Source organism: Chrysemys picta, chromosome 7 (genome assembly GCF_011386835.1).
Source record: "Chrysemys picta bellii isolate R12L10 chromosome 7, ASM1138683v2, whole genome shotgun sequence".
Taxonomy (NCBI): Eukaryota; Metazoa; Chordata; order Testudines; family Emydidae; genus Chrysemys; species Chrysemys picta.
In genome coordinates, this window is record NC_088797.1 from 84,845,057 (window position 1) to 84,867,668 (window position 22,612).

General features: G+C 42.1%; 1 protein-coding gene across 7 annotated transcripts in view; it reads left to right on the forward strand.

Annotated features, from left to right (window-relative positions):
• The window catches only part of TET1 (tet methylcytosine dioxygenase 1), a 149,973-nt gene that overhangs the window by 115,129 nt on the left and 12,232 nt on the right, over window positions 1-22,612 (forward strand). For 6 of the 7 annotated variants that reach the window (XM_005297303.4, XM_065553482.1, XM_005297302.4 and 3 more), the window contains one exon: window positions 13,252-13,591. In XM_005297303.4, coding sequence (XP_005297360.2) covers window positions 13,252-13,591 — 340 coding nt within the window. Of the gene's footprint in view, window positions 1-13,251; window positions 13,592-21,570; window positions 21,736-22,612 lie in introns of all 7 variants that reach the window. The other variant, XR_010589493.1, reaches the window with a different exon arrangement.

Genomic DNA, 22,612 nt, shown 5'->3' on the forward strand with positions numbered 1-22,612 from the left:
TTGTTATTACTTAAACAAGAAACACTGAAGAACTATATTAAATAATTTAAAAGAAAGGGATGGGGGCGAATGGACTAGTCTGAGCCCCTGAGAACCAAATCCATGCTCCAGGACTTCCATAGAACAAGAGCTGAAGCATCAAAGTAAAGCTCGAGACAGCAGTTACGTCTCTCAAGGAACCTGAAAGAGGAAAAGGGGTAGTTTGAAGGTGAGATTGTGCTCATGTGACACAAATAGAAGGTGTTTTCAGGGTTTATTTGTAGTTCATGTTTAAAGCAAAGCTGGCGCCAATGACAGCTGTTTTAAAATGAGAGCCTTATTTGGATTAAAAAGACCAGTCAGTCCGTCTTTTAAAAAGAATAAAAAACTATTTTAAAATACCTCCATATTTGGTCTTGATGACGACCCTCCATTAGTTCAATGCTGTAAGTAGGTCTTTCCACCATCATGTGTAACTGGCAGAGCTTCCTGGAATTTCCTGTAAACACACTTGCAAAAGCAGAGTTGACTTGCACAGCTTTGCATGGTAAACAAGTTAAAATGTCAGCAGAAGAGAACAAAAAACCTATTCTTGCTACAAACATAATAACAGTACCCTACTGGACACACATACTTTTACTATGTAAGAAAAACAGTCATAAGGAAGTGAGAAACGTCCTTTGACTTTGAGTTCATGATGTTGGTTCTCCAGAGGTTTGGTTTTTGGTATTGTATACAAAATGTATGGCAAAGATAATGTTCCGCAATGTTAATTATTATTATTTTTTATTTGTATCAGCATGATGCTTTACTGAAGACATGTTTCTCTAAATCTGATTTACTGTTTGCGATTAATTGTTAGAACCTAGTATCTAATGTTTTCCATTCCAGACAATGAGGACATAAACATGAAATGAAAACCAAAAAGCGGAAAAGTTCTTCTATAAAAACACACAGTCCACAGTGAAAAATAAAGACTTTAAACCATGCAACTTAAAATCCATTATTCTTTTCACATGCAAATCCATAAACTAGATTTAGACTGTCAGCTCTGCTCTCTAAGGCAAGGACTGTCCTTTACTCTGTACCTCGCAGAATGGAGCACTGATTTTGTGGGGGCCTCTAGATGCTACTGCAATACAAATTAATAATAATAATTAATACAGAGAACCATCCGCATTTAAAGACAGTCAGTCAATCTCTGTGTTAGTAGCAGTAAAATTTCCATCTGCTATCATATCACTGCAAGTAATTAGATTAATCAAAATCACTAAATCTCTGTTAACCCACCTGGTGAAAAGTCCAACAAAAGTTCCACACAAATATCCAGTACTACTAAACCTAATACTAGTATTAATTCATTTGGCAAAGCTGTGATTTTGAAAACACTTTGGTAGGACAGCTGTCCGCCTGGCTGAATCTAAGTGTCCTGTACAAATCTTTCATATTGAGTTTGGTTTTGTTTTTAGCTTACCATCAGTTTTTGCCGTGGAGAATCCTGCAGTTAAAAATTCATTATAAGCACCTACTCAATGGACCTGCAGCAACTTGTTTGCTGGAAATGGCCTATAAATAAATGTTGAATTTATAGTGCTAGAAACTTCAAGGATACCTTTTTATATGGTTACATCAATGAGTTGCTTATTGGAGAACAGACTTCATTGTGAAAACAAAACAAATGTCAATAGTAAAGTATAATAGAGTGATCTCCACCTGAGCATCTCCCTTCACGGCCAAGAGTGTCTCTGCAGTGCCCTCCCTCTGTTTTCCCATTCTTCAGGACTCCTTAAACAAAACTCCTTACAGTCTTGCTAATCCAATCATAGACCTCCTTGGGGCCTGGTTTCTTTATTAACAATTTGCAAAAAGCAAACAAACAATAAATCTTCCACCCAGCCTTATGCTCCCTGAGGTACTGTCCCTTCCTGCTGTCTGAGCAGCTAGACAGTGCAAGGCCAGGCCTGCCCTGCCTTCTCCCAAAGGAAAACTAAACTTTCAGTTGGGGATCTTCTGCCCCAGCCCCAGCTCCCTTCTGTAGGGACCATGGTAGGAGACTTTCTGTACAGCTTTACTGCATAGTTCCCCTTCTAGATCTGTCCTCACTAAACTCTCTTTGACCCTTTATAGCCCAGGTGCAGTTCCGCCCTCTTAATTACTCAGCTGGAAGTACCTGTTCTGGTGTAAGGACTCTGGACTATTTCCATCACAGGGGGCCAGTCACTCTGTGACATAAAGAGTTTAAAAGTTAAACATTTCTTCTTAGGCAAGGGGTCAGTTTCTGAATAAAATACCAATTTCACTAGGAGAACTGATAAACAGTTTCTTCAACCTTTTCTACAGATAAAGAGTGAGAATTTCACAGGATAATATAGAATATATTGTAGGCAAGATTCAGTAAATGTTGTCAATCAACCATTAGTCAATCAATAGTTCCTACAAAAGAATCCAAAGACGACTTTTCTACTAACATGCACTAGAATTAGTGTGTGGAATGAATATTTGTCCCCAACAGCTCATTGAATTTCTTTTGGTTATGAATCTATCATACCATCTTTGCATGCAAGTTCAGACATTTGCAGTAGTTGCTAAAATGCCTTTTGAGAATGGGTAAAGGTGACTGTATGTTACCCTTCTGGACAATATCAGTAATGTGTTTGATAAATGTATACAGTATTACAAGCTGCAACATAGGATGGTTGTCAAGGATAAATGACCTGACATTATACACACCATAACTAATTATAGTTATTTGTGGAAAATGTCCCATGCTTTCTATAAATGCCTTTTCTGGTTGTTCAGAATACCAATATCATTTCAAAGGAAGGATTTTAATTGCTGCTTTTTCCATTTTGTAAGAGCTGAGGAGCTTCAGAAATGCTTTCCAAAACTGTTTCCATAACCTACTGTAAACGTATTCTGTCTGTAATAATCCAATAGAACTACTTACTGTAGATCTCAGAAAATAGTAAAAGTAAAGCAAGCAGAGTAATTCAGTTGTGAAATTAGTGAATCACTCTTATGACTTGAGTGGACCTTAATGGATAGCCTTGTCAAAGTGCTGAGACCATCTTAGCAGGCCACTGCAGAGCTAGATGATGATGCAGCATATCTGAGAGAATGGACATCTATTCTGTTCCGAAAGGACATCTGTTCTGTTCCCAATCTACATAGAAAAGAACTATACAGGAAATTTAGTTTGCAAATTCAGAAATGCATTTTGCCCACTTTGCTGCATCTTCAGTTCAAAACATCTGTCTTACTAATGATGTAGTGGAAAAGACTACATCAGATTCAACTCAAGAAGTTCAGGTGGCCAAAGACGCAGATCAAAGAACTACAGGATTCAGAACTCTTTGGCTACAGATGTTTCTTCAAATGGTTTAATCATTTCATTCAATTTATGGGTGCATCTTAGAAAAAGAACAGAAATCCACAGTGTCTCCACACCTTGAATACTGCATCAGTTTTGGTCAGCCCATCTCAAAAAAGATATATTAGAATTGGAAAAGGTACAGAGAAAGGTAACAAAAATGAGCAGGGGTATGAAACAGCTTCTATCTGAACATGCAGCTGTTTTTATCTTCAAGTTTATTGGATATCCAAACAAACCATTTGGCCAGCATTTTTTAATTTGGCTATTAAGTGTCCTTAATGATCCAACTAGTGTGTCTTTTGGGAAAAATATTTAGTGCAGCAGGACATGCAGCAGGACATAACTCATACTTAAAATCCAAAATAGTATAGTATTTTGTCTTTTTCAGTCTGCTTTGATTGGTTTGAAATAGAATATTAATAGTAATTCATGTAAAAAGCTACTTTGAATGCTCTCAGTAGTACATTCCAAAGGTTTTCCAATGGATTACTTTATGTAGAGTCCACCATTAATAAAAGGGTTTTTGAACCGAATGTTTCACATTAAGTGAACTACTCTACTGAGTCTACAAACTGTTAGAGCATCTAAAAGACTCTTAGATCATACTTTGCTGCCCTCTAGGATTAATTTTTGAATCCATAGACTAGTCTGGTCTGCTTACTATTTGATTCTTCTTTTTAGATGCACAAGTATATAAGTGCATCCGAAAAAGTGAGGTTTTTACTCACGAAAGCTTATGCCCAAATAAATCTGTTAGTCTTTAAGGTGCCACCAGACTCCTTGTTGTTTTTGTAGATACAGACTAACACGGCTACCCCCTGATACTTGACAAGTATATAAGTGAGGCGCTTAGAATGAAAGTTTACCTATGTTAAACTTTCCATCACTGCATTTTGGATACATGCATAATGATGTCTTAATTATTTTGTAAATAAATGTACTGTTCTATTTTATATAGTCTTAATGCTTTGGCTTGTGGAGTAACCCTGTCTGTACCCACAGCTCTGCCAATGTACCTCAATTCTGACCTGTAACAGTCTTTCAGTGCAAGTCCTGGACCTCATTGAACAAAAACTGCCACTTGTGCTGAATTTTGTGTTGGTTTTGTCATATAAATAGACATTCACTTGGATGAGCTCCCCCCTTCCATATTTTTTCCTCTTATCTTTTTTTCATTTGGCCCTGCATGGCAAAATGTATTTCCCTGTCCCTGCCTGCCCTATAGGTCAGCTGAAAAGATGAAAATGGTTAAAAGAAGTGAAATTCCCAGATAAGATTCCAGCATAGGAGATTAGAATAAATACTAAAAACATACAAGGCTTGATTTTCAGGCACTTGTCTATTGATGTGCAAAAATGCATGCATGTACACATGTGCCACCACAACTGGCACCAGACTTTAAATTTTTAAAATAGACATGCATTCTTCTCTGATTGCTGGTCCCTGTGTGTATTCCATCGTGGGTACCTATGCGCCCAGAACCAGATCATATTGAAAGCAGTGTCCATGGGTCTGCACGTACACCCTGGCTCACCTCATGCCTCCAACCATGGAGATAAAGAGCAGGACAGACCAACCACCTCTCCAGTTCCTTCTCACTGCAATATGGTCTGGGTTGGAACCTCAAGTGCCCAAAGCTTCAGCTTTATTCCTTTATCTGTTACCATATTTAGATATCTGTAAATAGTTTTTAGAAGTTTTAGAGTTTAAAAGTTTTATCTGTTAGTTTTATAGTTAGCCTTCTCAAGGTGAGGACCTATCTTCCCCCTCCCTCCCCCACCGTACCTCGTTTTTGGTACTGGACTATCCCCAGGACTCTGGGCGTCAAAAACTGTGCTTCCTGCCCACGATCCTTCTTGGTCAATGACGACCACCAGCACTGCCTTGGGGAAGCCCACATAACAGCGAGGTGCAGTATCTTGCATTCATTCCCCAGCCATACCTAGGAAGGGCAAGAACTTCATCTTAGGAAGCACCTAATGGAAAAGGCCATGAGGCCATAATCGGACCCAGGCTGGGGTAACCCCATACATTGGCCTGACTAAGCAAGGAGTGCATCTCCTGCCATGAGGTCCAAACTCAGGAGCCAGGAAGTCTATCCCCACAGATACTTTGGCGGGGTCCTGTTGGGACAGCAGGGAGCTTTCTCATAAGCATGAGTCTAAATCTTCCTTCAAATCCACTTTGAAGAAGTTGGATTCAGCCCTTTCTAAACTGAGCAATTCTCTAAGCTCAGCCCAAGAGAATTTAGTTCATCCTAAGTCTCAAAGTCGTGACAAGAAAGCCCACAAGCTTCATTGGCACTGGATCACAATCTGGTGGCACCGGTACCTCCCAAACACAAATGCTGGGATCCACTGGAACCAACAAAGAGTGATCATCAAGAGCCTCAGTTACCAACCGTACCGACTTTGTCTTCCACAGCTGTGGCACAGACTGTCTGTACTGCAGCTCTCGTGGTTTGGGCAGACAGGACCCCGGTCACTCTGGGAAGAGCCAAGATGTACACTGCTCCTGAGGACATCTTTGCTGTCTCCCAGATACGGAGTCTCCTGCTCCATTGGGTCCCTCTCGAGAGATGTTCTGACTTCACCAGGGGAGCCAACTTTTGGGAGGAGTCTGTCTCCCATTCCATCTTCAGGCTATGACTTCCCTCCAGAAGCTCTGTCAGTACCACCATTGGAACCAGCATCAGCTTCTTCCTCATCTGGAGGATCTGCACCACCTGTGATCTGTTACTTCCTCCTCCAAGATACAACTTCCTGGTCAGAAGGCCTGAACAAGTTTAGGACAAACCTCCACCTCATCACCTGCCTCGGAACTGTTGGTTCTCCATGCCATTGAGACTACTGCCACACCCACTCAACCCTTCCTATGGGCCATACTGGGGGCCATGGGACCAATACCATCCCGCAGAGTCGGTCTGGTCTGCTATTGTCCCTTCCCATTCCTTTGAGAGGGCAAACAGAACTGCCCTCTGATCCAAATGAGGAGGAGGCATGTATGCTGGATCCCGCAGTTCCACTGGAACTGACAAGATTGCCATCTTCATCTCCAGGTGAAGTGGGGGTTCCAGTGGCTCCCTCCCATCCCCCGGATGACTATAAGCAGTTCAACAACTTCTCAGAGTTGCAGGGGAATTGAGAAGATTCCTCTTGAGGAGGTTAAGGATCCTCAACGCAAGCTCTGGAAGATCCTCCATGCCTCCGGCTCCAGTTGAACAGCGCTCCCTGTTAACGAAGCCATCCTGGAGCCAGCCAGAGCGGTCTGGTATACCCCAAGTTACCTGTGCCCCAACGCCTAAGAGGGCAGAGAAATGTTATTTATTCCAGCCACATGGCAGAATTTCTGTTCTCTCCCTTTAGTGGTCCAAGTCGCCACAGAGCAACAACATCCCTGATCTACCCTGACTGATAAGGAGGGCAAGCATCTTGACTTATTGGGATGGAAAGTCTTTTCTTCTATCCTCCAGTTCAGGATAACCAGCTACCAAGAATTAATCGCTAAGTATGACTTCCTGAACTATTCAAAATTTGCAGACTTCACTGACAGACTTCCAGCAGCACAGCAGGACAGAGCTAGTTTCCAGGCTCTCATAGAGGAAGGCAAATTGGTTGCCAGGACCACTCTCCAATCAGCAGTAAATGTGGCTGATACATCTTCCAGGACAATGGCTACTGCCATCACGATGTGCAGGGAGTCGTGGCTTCATGCTTTGAGGTTTCCCAGGGAGGTCCAGAACACTACTGAGGACCTTCCCTTTGATGAGACTTCTCTATTTAACCAGAAGACTGATGAACCTTTGAACACTCTAAAGGACTCCAGTGCCACTCTGTGTTTCCTAGGAATAGATATAGCTGCCCCCAAAAGAAAAGTCCACCCGCAACCCTACACGCCTAGAGTGATGGTTCAGCAGTTCTACCACCAGAGACCTTATGATCCACCCCCTAAGAGGCAAAGGGTTCAAAAGACCCACTTCTCCTCATCTTCTTTAGCAGGTTAATCATCCCACTTTCAGACCTCGGCTAAGTGCTATTTTTGACAGGAGCTCAAGAGCTGCAAACCATTAAGTCCTACACCACACGACCCCCATCCACATTTTAGGGGTTATCTAGCACTCTTTTTCAACACCTGGCGTGCAATAACAACAGACAGATGGGTGCTGAACATCATTCATTCTGGCTATATGATAGAGTTTACATCCTTACCCCATCCAAAAAAACCCTTCCCCAAACCCTCTCTGCAGCCACTCTCACAAGAAGAAATTCCTCTTACAGCAAGGAGCAATAGAGCGGGTTCCTCTTCAGCAGCAAGGGAGGAGTTTATATTTGACATATTTCCTAGAGCGGTTGGAGACCCATTCTCGACATCTGCCATCTCAACAGATTTATTTGCAAACTCAAATTTTGCATGGTCATGTTGGCATCAATAATTCCATGCCTGGAAAAGGTCATGTGGTTTACAACTCTCAACACGAAGGATACCTGCTTTCACATGAACGTCCACCAGTTCACAGATGCTTTCTCAGATTCATGGTGGGCTCTGACCATCCATACAGAATACTTGCTTTTGGCTTTGCTATCGCCCCCACAGCCTTTACCAAGGTGGTCTCTGTAGTAGCAGCCTATGTCAGACACTGTTGTTTCACCATCTTCACGATTAGCTCCTCATCCCCATGCCAGAATATCTATGTGTCGACTTCGACAATGCTGCAACTCCTCTCCTCTTTGGGGGTCAGCATAAACACCGAAAAATCCATCCTCACCCTTATGCAGGCTTTAGACTTTATCAAGGTGTCCTTAAATTAAATCACAGCAAGGGCTTATCTGTTGAGGGACAGGTTTCAAGCTAGGTCATAAGCAACCCCCGAGTACCTGTCAAGATTTGTCTCTCTGTCATAGGTCATATGGCTTCAAGCATTTACGTCACACAATTGACAAGACTCCACCTTTGTTGCCTACAAGTGTGGCTTCAAACAGTGTATTAACCAAATTGGCAGTTCATGAACACCATAGTGAATGCCTGCCAAAGTGATATTGTGCCTGTTATGGTGGAAGAATCCCCGCCACGTATGCAATGGCATTCCCTTCCTTGGTTCTGCTCTGGCCAGGACAACCATTACTGATACATCGCTGTTGGGCTGTGGCGCACATATGGACAAACGTACAGCCCAGGCACCTAGACATATTGAGAGCCCAGGATTTACATCAATGTTCTGGAGTTGCAAGCAAGTCAGAGGACTTACAAAGCCTTTTTCCCATTCATTCAAACTCACCATGCCCTCATAATGTCAGACAACATCACAACCGTCTTTTACATCAACTAACAGGAAGGAGCGAGATCCATCCCCCTGCATGCAGAAGTGGTCAGTCAATAGAACTGGTGTGTTGACAATCAGATTACCCTGTTGGCAGTTTACCTTCCCAGGAACCCAGAACATAGTAGACTCTCAGCAGACACTTTGCTGTCTCACAAGTGGGAGCTACATAACTTGATGGTGAACAATATTTTTGCTCTGTGGGGACCTCCACCAGGGAACTGTTCAACCCCCAAACAAATAGGAAATGCCACATATACTGTTCTAGAGGAACCTAGGTTACCACTCACACTGCAATACTCTATTTCTTCCAGGTCAGACTATCTGAACTATGCCTTCCCTCTGCCACCACTCCTGCCTTGAGTTTTACACAAGATTTGGCAGGAGAGGTTACGAGTTATTCTCTTTTGCCCTCAGCTGGCCCAGACAGTTTTAGTTCCTGAGCCACCTATTCAGATCATCTTGGACACTGATCATTATACCAATATTTCCCAATATCCTGACCTTGGGGAATGGCAAGATCAAGCATCCCAATCCATGTCCGCTTTATCTCAGGGCTTGGTTTTTGGGTGGACATCATCCCTAGAGTGATAATGTTCTGAAGCTGTGGAGAACATCCTTCCTAACAGTAGGAAGCATTCCACTAGAAAATGTTACCTAGTTAAGTGGAAGCATTTTTCTATCCGGGAGCATCAGAGATGTATACCCCCAGAAGCTTCAGGCATTCCTGTCATCCTGGACTATATTTTTTCCTTAAAGACAGCAGGTTTGTCCATCAGCTCCTTATGGGTCCAATTGGCAGCAGTCAGTGCATACCATACATCTTTGTATGGCTACTCGATTTTTGTGCACTCACTGACTAGCAGATTCTGGAAAGACCTAACCTGAACCTTTCTGCCTATTACAAAGTCTGCTTCTCAATGGCTTCTCACTTGATTCTTCTTCTTTCTGTACTCACTAAGATTCCCTTTGAACCATTAGCTTCTTGTTTCATGTTTCTCCTATCCAGGAAGATTGCATTGGTTGTAGCCATCACCTCAGCCAAAAGGGTTGGTGAGCTTGGGGGAATGATGGTGGATCATCCTTACATTGCATTCCATAAGGACGATGTATCATTACATTTACATTTACACCCTAAATCAGGGGTTCTCACAAGAAAATTTTTGGTGGCCTTAGAGTGCGGCCACCAACACTTGCTGGTGGCCACTGACAATTTTTCCTAAAATACGTAATTAACTTTAGGAAAAACAAATAAATATGCATATATACATGTCCGAATCATTGTAATTTATTTGTGTAAGGTTTTTTTTCAGACTCCGTAATAAAAATAATGTACAGTTGCCTCTATTCTTTACTAGACCTAAACAGAATAGAAACGAAATAAGGTGCCTTACACATTCTTCTCTTTTTTCTTGTTGTTTCTTTTGGGGGTTTTTTTGGTTGCTGTTTTTTTTGTTTGTTTGTTTGTTTTAAGACTTACTACCTAGTAGGGTAGGGAGGGAGCAGGGGCCATGGGCAATGGAGGGCTGGGAAAGGCAGCAGGGACCATAGGTGATGGGAGGTGGGTGAGCCCAGGGCTGGAGCCCAAAGCCCTGTGACTGGAACCTGAAGCCCCATGGCCAGAGCCTGCCACCCAACACCCTAGGACTGAAGTCAGAAGCCCGAGCCCCACTGCCCTTGGGAAAGGGGAGAACTCACACTGGCTGCCTGCTCCTTTGGTGTTTGTGGCTCCAGAGGGGGGCAGGGCCCAACCCCTACTGGTGGCCCCGGGGAAGGGGTGAATGCTTTGCTGGCCCTCTCTCCCCCCATCATTACCCAGCTGTGGCCACAAGAAAAACCCCTGAGGGCCGCATTTGAGAAACACTAAATTCACTCCTAAAGTAATTTCACAGTTTCAGCTGAGTCAGTCAATTCAGTTACCTGTGTTCTTCCCAAAACCTCATGCACCCTCAGAAGAAAGGAGGCTCCTTCCCTCCATGTTCGGCAAATCTGAGCCTTTTACCTGCAGAGAATAAAATGAATCAGAAAGTGTCCCACACTGTTTGTCACCATAGCGGAAAGGGTCAGGCTATATCCTCTCAAAGAATCTCAAAATGGATCTCAGGCTGCATTTTGCTCTTGTATCAGCTGTCTAATCTTCCCCCTCCTCATTCCACAAGAACGCCAACAATGTCTATGGCATCACTTCAAGAGCTATCTCTGCTTGATATCTGCAACGCAGCTATACGGTGCTCCATGCACACATTTGCAAGACACTATGTGTTGGTACAGGCCTTCTCCACTGATATGCCTTTTGGAATGGCAGTCCTTCACTTGCCTCACCCATCTACATTCTCACACCCTTCTCCTATTTGAGTACTGCTTGTCAGTCACCCACAGTGGAATACACCCAGGGACCAGCACTCGAAGAAGAAGAGAAAGTTACTTACCTTAGTAACTGGAGGTTCTTTGAGATACATGGTCCCTATTTGTATTCCACTATTCGCCCTCTTTCCCCTCTGCTTCGGCTCTTCTTTGATTCATGGTGGAGGTAGAGAAGAAACTGGAGAGGCGTTCGGTTCATCCTGCCTTTTATCTCCTCGACTGGAGGCAAAGGTGAGACAGGGCACATGTGCAGACCAAGGGACATTGCTTTCAAAATTCTCTGGCTCCAGGCACATGGAACATATGTGTACCCACAATGGAATGCAGATAGGGACCATGCATCTCAAAGAACATCCATTTACTATAAGGTAAGTAACTTTTCTCTTATGGATTCAATTTTCTTGATTTGTACATGTTTTTTAGGCTAGTACGCAGATATGTGTGCAGAGATAGGGGAAGATTTTCAAAGTTACAGGTGCATAACTCCCATTGAAAGCTAATGAGAGTTAGATGCCTAACTGCTATTTTTGTCTTTGAAAATTCTCCCCAGTCCCCCCCATAGTCAACAGGCTGGCCAGTAGAGTTAAATAAATGTGGACAAACGTAACAGTATATGCCACTCATCAGCTTCTAATTGTTCCTTCATCTTCCCTTCTCGAGAGCCCTTCTCTAAATTCTGTTTTAAAATATCACCTAAAAAGTTCTCATTTCTTATCTATGCCGCTTAAATTTTTTCTCTCACTGATGTTCTGCAGTCATTCAGCATTGCATATAACTTCTTTATAGATCCCTAAATAGATTACTAATTTAGGTTTTTATTAGTTTTATTAATTATATTATTAATTATATAAATAATTTTTGTGATGCATTTGTATGACGGATGTGCTATAAAATAAAGGTTTTATTATTATTATTATTATTATTATTATTATTCCCTCCTGGAACCATGGGCAAGATGACAAGAGTCTGGAAATTTTGGTTCAACATCATTGATTGGGATCACATATAACCTACATACTTATGGAATGACATGTTTCTATTTAGAAAGCATCTCTCATCTTTGGGAGGTGCTCCAATGGCTATATGTATGCAGTCAGTACCTCACAGGACAAATAGGAAATTAGCTAAGCCATAACATTCATGCATGGTTTCTGGTAATGCAGTATAGTTTTGTGAAAACTAATCAATCTCTTATGAATACCATCAATATATTGATTAATCATAAACTTGTTTATACATGTAGAGCATAATTTATCCTTTGAAGTGCATGGAATGTAACAAGATAAATTTAGTCTATGTTTCTCTTGTTAAGAAAGCTTCTGTAGTTAAGAAAGAAGGGTAGTGGCGATTTTAATCACTTTTTTTAGGGTGAATTTATTGCATTAGTAATAGGCAAACCTCCAGAGGTCCAGAAGTTTGGAAGCACCTCAAAGGTTCAGCCATGGTTTTGAACTATTAGAATAAATACCCGCAATATTTATCCAAAACTTTGGAGTAGGGTCCGTATCAGGCTCAATCCAAGCAGGTTTCTCCTTTCAAATCTTGCATCTTAGAACAGCATATAGTTTTACTGAACAGAGAGACTGTAGATTTGCTGGACCTCATAACTTTATTACAGTACGGAGGCAGTGTTGGGAAAAGAGGGTTAATTTAACCAAACTTTTAGGCTTGGTCTACACTAACCCCCCAAATCGAACTAAGGTACGCAACTTCAGCTACGTGAATGACGTAGCTGAAGTTCGAAGTACCTTAGTTCGATCTTACCTCGGTCCACACGCGGCAGGCAGGCTCCCCCGTCGACTCCGCGGTACTCCTCTCGCCGAGCTGGAGTACCGCAGTCGACGGCGAGCACTTCCGGGTTCGACTTATCGCGTCCATACAAGACGCGATAAGTCGAACCCAGAAGTTCGATTGCCAGCCGCCGAACTAGCGGCTGGGTATAGACGTACCCTTATAAAGCTTTGAATTAGAGTTGGGAGCCATTTCTTCTTACTCTGTAAGAACCAGTTAATCCATCCCTATTCTAAATCCCCTTTCAGATCATCACTGAGATTGTCAAATGTATGTGTTTAAAAGGCCTGTTCCTTTGTTACTGTGGATCTCGTGGGGAATGTTTAGGGCCATAAATCCAGTTAAATGATTAAGCGTTCAAATAACTTCTGTAACTTGTAAATGGAGGTTTATTTTTTCATTTATATCGTCTTCTTTTTTTGGTCAGGTCTGCACATTAACAAAAGAAGATAACCGTTCAGTGGGGGTGATACCGAATGATGAACAGCTACATGTGTTGCCTCTTTACAAAATTTCACAGACAGATGAATTTGGAACCGAGGAAGGACTGGAAGCTAAGATAAAAGCAGGAGCAATACAGGTGCTTACTGCTTTTCCCAGAGAAGTACGGATGTTAGCTGAGCCACTTAGAGCTACAAAGAAAAAGAAGCCAGATACAAAGAAGACACAAGTTGAAAAGCAGACATTAGCGGATAAGAAATATTCAACACCAGCAAAGCTGAAAAATGGAGCTCCTGAAAATCTTGGTAAAACTTCACAGTATTTAGGTAAGTGACACTTATATTGTGCTATGTGTCTTATCTCATTTACAAAACCAGTTGCCTCCTCAGCATTCACTTTTTTAGAAATATTTGCATATCACACCTTTTACAGAGTTGCGAAGGAGTCACTATATTCAGATATTTTTGCAGAAGGGAGCAGGTGATCACACAAAAACTTATGCATAGTTTTTACTATATTGTAAAAATTATAGATAATGATATGGTGACAATGGAAAGATTTCAGAGATTGCTTATTCTAATAATGACCATAGGAAGATCTTGAAATGTTACTTCGGGGCAAGTTCTCTAAATGTCAGTCATTTATACAAAGAAGTACAAGGACTGTTTCTCCACATTTTGTGTGGCAGTTTGTTTGTGATGTTTTTCTCTTCATAAGGAGTATGAATTGACTATAGTTTTCTTATTTGCATCACTTTGGTTATATGGATGGTGCAGCAAAGCAAGTGAGTTGCAAAAAGAAGTCAATTTTATCAAATTAAAGGTAAAAGTTGTTTTAATATTTCTCATTCTCATTTTTTCCTTTAAATACTGAGAGTAAGGGAGGGAGTGGCAGAATCTGATACTGGCTGAATAAAGCACACTTAGATTTTGCTTTGTATTATAAAGAGATACAGATGAGCACATCTCTTTCTTGGGAATCTCTGATCTCACTTTCTGTATTGTAAATGTGGCATAACTCCACTACACTCTAAGTTACTTTAGATTTACACTGCTGTATCTGAGATCACAATTTGATACTGAAACTCCCCAGCCACAAGGAGTGGAACCCTGAGGTAGAGGACACTGAGGGAAATATATTCAGAGGACTCAACGCACTGCATAAAGCAAGCCACAAAAGACGATGCTCTATCCCCAACCAGGTGATAATACCTACCAAGCGGGCCAGAAAGGCTAAAAAAAAATCCGAAAATAGCAAAAAGGAAAGAAAAAATCATAAAAAAATCTAAGAGGTAGTTATCCTCTGATGAAGGGTACATCTACACTGCAATAAAAACCCATGACATCAAGTCTGAGAGTCTGGGTCAACTGACTTAGGCTCAGAGGACTCAGGCTGCAGGGCTAAAAATTGCAGTGCAGGCACCCAAACTCAGGCTGGAGCCTGGGCTCTGAGGGTCTGGCTACACTGCAATAAAACATCTGTGGCTGGCCCATGTCAGCTGATTCAGGCTCATGGGCCTATAAAATTGTAATGTAGACTTTTGGGCTCAGGCTAGAGACTGGGCTCTGGGACCCTCCCGAGCCCCATGAGCCCAAAGCAGCTGACATGGGCCAGTTGTGGGTGTTTTATTGCAGTGTAGATGTACCCTCAGACACCTCCTCCTCCGAGGAAGGTAGCTCTCAGATTCAGGTTCTGAGCAGGATACAGAAAAAATGCAACAAAGGTGGTGGGGGTGGGGTGGGGGGAGGGTGGGGATTGCCCTGAAGTGTTTGAAACCATGTGCAAAAAGGCTGCATCTACAATCCAGATCCAACCTGAGCAGGTGCTAGTGGACAAACCTAAAGACCATCTAAATCTTCACCAGAGACAGCAATCCCATCAAACATGAGTGAGTGTTAAACAAAATATTGCATCTCCTGGACACAGGAGAATATATAAAAGGTTCCCTGTGAAGAAAGATTCTTAGGACTATACTCCATTTTCTTGATTGTCCAGAAGTGTACAAGGTGGAGGGATGGGGGTGTCGAGCAATCTTCGATCTCAAGCAGCTCAACAAGTGGATGAAAAATATTAGATTCCAGATGGAGACCCTAGCTTCAACAGTAGCATCCCTGTCTCAAAGGGGACTTCCTTGCTTTGTGGATTTAACAGATGTGTATCTCCACATTCCCATGTGACCAGGCCTTTGCAGACTGCTGAGATTTGCATATGGCACAGTCCACTATCAGTACCAAACTCTCTCATTTGGCTTTCATTGGACCCAGGCTCAGGGTCTTTACAAAGGTGCTGGTGGTAATAATAGATAGACTCAGGTCTCACAGCACTCACCTGTATTCCTTCCTAGAGCACATCAGGATTAGAGCTCCAACCCAAGCAGCACCACAGAGTGCCACAATTCGGACACTGGATCTACTTCAAGCACACGGATTTGTGGTAAATACCAAGAGCAGTTCCTTGACTCCCTCCACAAAGATAGTTCACTTGGGAATTGAAATTGACACTTCTGTGCCAAAGGTCTATCCATCACTGGACAGATTCCACAAGATCCAGAACCGTCTTGGTAAAGTGAACAAGATTGGCCATAGCTCAGTGTCTACAGCTACTGGGCCTCCTGGTTTTGTGGAATCACCCCATGAGTGAGATCCCATATCAAATGTCTGCAGATTTTTCTTCTGAAAGTATGGAACCATTCACCAGCATGCATGCAGGATTGAGTACTGGTCCCAAATTGAGTACTGGATTCTCTAAGATGGTGGACAGACCTACAGAATGTCCACAAGGATTTTTCCACATGCCTTCCAGACTCACAGGTACTCACAACCAATGCCAGCTTGACAGGATAGGGAGCATATCTCAGGCACAAGACAGTGCAGAATACCTGGAACTCCAGAGAAAGGTACTAGAACATGAATCCGCTGGAACTCGTAGCTATCAAGCTAGCCCTGTGAAAGTTCCTGGACTGCCTAAAGGGTGAACATGTTCTATTCAAGTCAGACAACATGACTACTGTGGTTGTATATCAGCAGCCGCAGGGAAACAAGGAGTGTAACTGTACACACAGAAGCAGTGGAGATAATGGAATGGGCAGAAAGGACTCTCCCTTCCATAAGAGCAAGACACCTAAAAGGAGAACTGAATCAAAATCAGATTGGCTCAACAGATGCACAGCTCAGAATGGTGCCTAAATCAGGAAGTCTTCACTGTGATTTTGCAGTTCGGCCTTCTGGCAGTCAACCTGTTCAGCAATCGCAAGAACAAAGGGCAGTTGAAGTTCTTCACCACGGAAGCAGATCCCAAATCCCTGGGGATTGATGCTCTTTCACAGAGATGGCCACAAGGCCTGCTATACAGATTCCTTGCCTTTCCACTTCTAGAAAAGATGATCCAGAAGATAAAGCGAGAAGGCGCAAAGGTTACAGTGCTAGCTCTGCACTGGCAAAGGAGACCAGAGTTATCCAGTCAGATAGAACTGAAATTGGAAACACCATTGCAGCTAGAGGTGAGACCAGACATCCTTTAGCAAGGCTCATTCCTCCGTCCAGACCCAGACTGTCCACATCTGACAGCCTGGCTATTGAGAGGGAAATGTTAGCCGTGCTAGACTATCCTCCCAAGTGATTGGAACTCTGCACTCCTCAGGCAAGCTCAGTTGCACAATGGGTTAGTGGACTTTCTGTCCTCCACAGATGCCTCTTTTGGTAGAAAGGTGCTGCAAACGGTGGTCCAGTAATACCACTAGCATTTTGGCAATTAACCCGGGGTGGGGGGAGGTGTCTTCCCTATCTCATTCTGTTTTTCTTATTCCTCCCTAGTTCTGTTCACTGCTTGATACTTCCGATACATATCGAAATGGGAGATGCTGGGCTGCAGAATAATCAATTTCTTACCTGATAATTTCCTTTCTGCTAGCAGCATCTCCCACAATTCTACCCTCCCTGGATGGCTTCCGAGTCACGGAACAGTATTTAATTTGGATAGTTATGCTTGTAGACCATAGTCTACTGTACAGTTTATTGGTTAGCATTGACGTTATTGTTATTAGTTGTATTTACACGTTTTTGCATAGCTTTGGAATGAATCATCTGGCAGCTGGCTAGAGAAGGAGGGTGGCTAGCATGGGCTGTGCTACAGCTTTGAACTGCCTCTGGAAACTGCACTGGAGGGGAATAGCCCATATGTAACAGCGTCTTCCACAATTCTGATAGCAGACAGGAATTTATCAGCTAAGAAATTTACCAATCCTCACCTGAAATATTGTGTTTAGTTTTGATCACACAGTTTAAAAAAAGATATAGCAGAAATGGAAGGGGTTCAGAGACAGGGAATTAGAAAATTATTAGAAACATGGAAAAACGTCCCCATGAGAAGATAGCAAGGATTGGCTCTGTAGTTTAGAGAAGTGACATGACAAGAGCTAGACAAAACAATGAATGTTACAAAGCAAGCAGCTCAGGTACTCCTGTTTAATGTTTCTCATAATATAAGAACAGAGGGACATTTAATTAAATTGAAAGGTAGCAAGTCCAAAACTAATAAAAGGAAATACTTTTTTACATAATGTATAGTTAACTTATGGAATTCCTTGCTTCAAGGTATCATTGAGGACAAGATCTTAGTCAGTTTAAAAGGATTAAAAATTGATATGGAAAATGAAAACAGCCATTATTACATTAGATGGGATAAGCATTTTATCTAAAAGATACAAACTCTCATGTTTCAGGATACATGAGGCTGACAATTAACAGAAGATGGTACAAGGGTTAGGAAGAAATCCTCCCTGCCCACAAGTTGGAGAATTAGGGAGTAACCTTTTCACCATTCTCTCCCACTATCAAGTAGTTGCCACTGTCAGAAACAGGTTATTGGACTAAATGAATCACTTCTCTGATCTGATACAGCAATTTCTATGTTCCTAAAAAAATTAAGGAGAGTCCCTGAAGCTTGGCACTAAAAATTACACTCTTTCCCTAGAGAGATTTTAATATACCTGCTGGATCATTTTTCCTGATGAGTACATTGGATTATTTCATTGGTTACTTAGTTGGTAGTTTGGTTTTAGACTAATTATTTTACATTTTTCTACCTTACTTTAAACTGCATTAGCCATCTGCTGGCCCAGCTGCCTAGTAAATACAAATCCTTTGGAACATGGTTACCTTTTTCCTTATTAAATTTGTCCCCAGTTTTAGTTTTGTCCACAAATTTGATGATCTTGTTTTTGATGGTTTCCCAGGTCATTTATATGTTATGTACAAAAGGTATCCTCCAACTGACCGTGGAAGTGCCACCACACTTGTAATCACTACAACTACTCTTTCTCTCCAGCACCCTATTTTATTTCCAGTTTTCTGATATTTTACTGTAGGTTATACTTCAGAAATTAACTGCTTTCTCAAATACTTTTTGACATCTGTTATTAATCCTGTGACTCTCCCGTTTCTATCTGTCAGCAATATCTTCAAAGAACTTCAGCAGTGTTAAAGGTAGCTGTATATCCAAATTTGTCCACTTTAATTTTAAGAAAACTATATGAATACATTATTAAAGAAGCATTTAATTAAGTTATGTTTATATAGCGAGGAAGTTCCATTTCCACTTCACACTATGATTTGCCTATAAAAATCAAGGGCTGGATTCCTTAATGCAGATGAGCTGTACATTGAGCAGTCAGATGGTGAGGAATGGGAAGGGTAAAGATAGCTTTAAGCAACCATTATACTCTCTTATTTATGGGGTTGGCTTGGGACTGGGCTGGTGTCTGATACACACTAGAGTTCTGTGAAGGCTGTTCAAACTTATGCCTGGTTGCCCCTGGTTCCCACAGCCAGGGATCAATGAAGTGCTCAGGCCACACACCCTATGCCAGTGGCTGAGCAGGGAAGGATTTAGCCTCCCCAACAGCACAGCTATGCAACTAGAAGATTCGGAAAGACAGTTAAGGTAGTTTTAGGATGCTGTGCAGGACTGGAGCAACAACAAAGCAGTTTGATCATACTGTTTAATTGGGCTCCAAGAGTACAGTATGTTATTAGAATCAAAGCTAGAGGAAAAATTGAAAAGAACTGGGAAGTGATTAATCAAAGGAGCCAGAGAATGGAAGTAAGCCAGCTACAGACTTTGGAAGCTGGTTAATATTGCTCTTTCACTTAATTGCTGCTAGATATTCAACTGCAGCCAGCTGGAAGCAAAATGAAGCCACAGCATAATTCAGTCATGTAAAAGAATATGGGATGTATTCACCAGCCCCCACTGGTTGCACAGAACTTGAATGTTTTGACCTTTAGCTCATCTACGAGGCCCATCTCTTTTCCTGGGCTTTTTTCTAACCAGGTGAGTTGAGGGATATATGTGGTGTCTATTGTGAGAGGCTTGTATTTTATAGTGGATTGTTTTTAGAGAATTTATAATCTGTGAATTGAAGTCAATTTGGATGCACAAATTACTATTGCCACCCTTACTTCTGCACTGCCTTCAGCGCTGGGAGGCTAGAGAGCGGTGGCTGCTGGCCAGGCATCCAGCTCTGAAGGCAGCACCCTGCCAGCAGCAGTGCAGAAGTAAGGGTGGCAATACCACATCATGCCATCCTTGCATGCCATACCATCGCTCACTGCTGCCTGCACCAGGCCCCCCGCTAATCCCCCTGGACTCCCCATCCCCCTGAAGCATGAGGCCCCCCAAAGCGTGGGGCCCAGGCCAGTTGCCCCGGTCCATCCTATGGACGGGACGGCTCTGCTTGGACCCGTTCTGGGCACCACCAAAAATTATACAAACCTAGCGCCTATGCCCTTAACTCCATTTAGCAAAGGCCTTTTCTTTTTGGTTTGGGAATACAATTCTTCAAAGTCTTTAGACTTCTTGGTCTTAGAATACAATACTCTGACTTTATTTTATGCTACTTATAATCAGAGTCCCACTTGATCATATTTATTTCAGTTTTTTTAGTCCTTTACTCCCTTCTTTCTTCATTAAGTAAATCACTATAAACCTTTTATGGGGAAAATGAATGGTAAATAGTACAGTACTTTTTTCAAGTGTTTATTAAACCATTAAGATTAAAGTTCCCCTTTGATCTTAGCGCTACTTTTTTTTTTCCACTGGAGTACCCACAAATAGCTCATAATACATCTTCTCTTCCTATTATAAAATGTATTCCTGCTACTGAAGTGCCCATGGAGTGATCATGACAAATTTTTCAATCAGATAAAATTTGCATTTTTTAAATAATATATGGAGATATACCTATCTCATAGAACTGGAAGGGACCCTGAAAGATCATTGAGTCCAGCCCCCTGCCTTCACTAGCAGGACCACGTACTGATTTTGCCCCAGATCCCTAAATGGCCCCCTCAAGGATTGAGCTCACAACCCTGGGTTTAGCAGGCTAATGCTCAAACCACTGAGCTATCCCTCCCCTTTTTTTTAATATTGTGGTAGCAGAAGCAGATTGAGTGAACTTTGTTAAGCACATACTTTGCTCAACTGAGACCCTAAATTATTGTCGCTTGTTTTTATGCTGATGAGGAAGAGCTTTTTTCAACCCTCAGGCCACAGGCACCGGCTTCCAACTTTCCCTGGGAGTGCTCAACCCCCACTCAGCCCCAGGCCCCATTCCCACTCCACTCCACCCCTTCCCCCAAACCCCAACCCCACCTCTTCCCGCTCAGTTCTGTCCCCTCCCCGGAGCACACGGCATCCCCAATTCTCCCCCTCCCTCCCAATGCCTCCTGTATGCTGCGGAACAGCAGATCCGCGGCAGGCAGGAGGCACTGGGAGGGAGGGGGAGGAGTAGATAGGTGGGGCCACCAACAGGCGGGAGGTGATGGGGGGGATGAGGAAGGGAGGGGAGCTTGGCTGCCAGTGTGTACTAAGCACCCGCTAATTTTTTTCTGTGGGTGCTCCAGCCTTGTAGCACCCATGGAGTTGGCGCCTATGTCTCAGGCCATGTTTCGGGTGCTGCTTTGAGCAGGTACAGCATGCATGCAGCATTGATATATAGTGACTGGCTCTGGGGAGTTCTTTGTGGATGACTGAGTATTAAATGAGGTTTTCTCCTCTCTAACCCCTGCAAATACCTTACACCTCCTGATCTGAGTACCTCTATACTTTAAAAACTTTTGTGCTTGGGAAAAATGCCCATTTTCACAGCCCTTGAAATCATATATGCACAGAATAAGTACAAGAAAGGTACACTTAGTAATTTCTGTGTATCTAATATTTTTGAATTAACTTTTCAGGCTCCTTTGTAATATTTTTTTCTTCCAGTCATAACCATCTCTTGTCTCTTTTGTTTTGGTTTTATTTTCAGAGGAGTTTGTAGCTCCACATATTACAAGATCTACAAAAAAATATGTTTTTGTGTTTCTCTGCTTGAATATGGATATTCTCTAGGTGGAAAATATTAACTTCTACCACTATGTCAAATGTAGTCTCAACATGCACAGTTGCCTTTTCAACTGGAGTTCACTGCCAGGTGACTAAGAATATATACTAGTAACCACCACGCAATGTCAAATTCTTTCCAGCAACTGGGGCATTTAATTGTGATTCTTCTGTCTTTACTAAGCTTAAATGTATTTTTGTTTCTCTCTTGATTTTATGGTATGTACCCATCATGTCACTCAGATTCCATTTTAATTACTAGGCTAAACTTACTGTGTTACATTTTTAGGAAGGCATCTGTATTGTTTTTAAGTAAATTACTAATGTAGTTTTATGTTGTATTTCATTGAGGGGGTCTTTAAAAGAAAAGAACTATAAGATTTTTAATACTCAGAAATGTCAATCTAGATAAGTAACCTCCATAAATTAAATCACCTATGTACTAATTGGATTATGTGTTGACTGCACCTCAGTTTCCTTTTCTTTCATTTTAGTTAGGCATATATGTATCACCATCTACTAAAGGGAATACTACTTCTATAGTTAGTATTCATTAGACAGATACTTGAGCTTCCATATATTTATGGGGCACAGAAGAAACTTCTTGAGAACCTGTCTTTTACGAAAATGTTCAAGAATTCTCTATGGCATGCCAGTTTGTCAGTAAGGCAGCCATTAAACAATTCCAGGTCCTGATCCAAAGCCCATCAAAGCTAATGGGAGTCTCTCCTATGACTTTAGCTCAAACTCTTATTTATTACAAGAACAAGCCATCTGAGGAGGGCACCGCACAAAAGTGCACAATTTGCAACAGGTCAAGAAAGACTATCTATGACTAAAGAACAGACAAAAATTGAGCCCAATATGTTTCAGACAAAATTTGGAACCACTTTAGTCTTTGGCAAACAAACAGAAGAATACAGCCAAATCAGTTGTTGCCACTCTGCAAAAATGGATTTACCTGGATC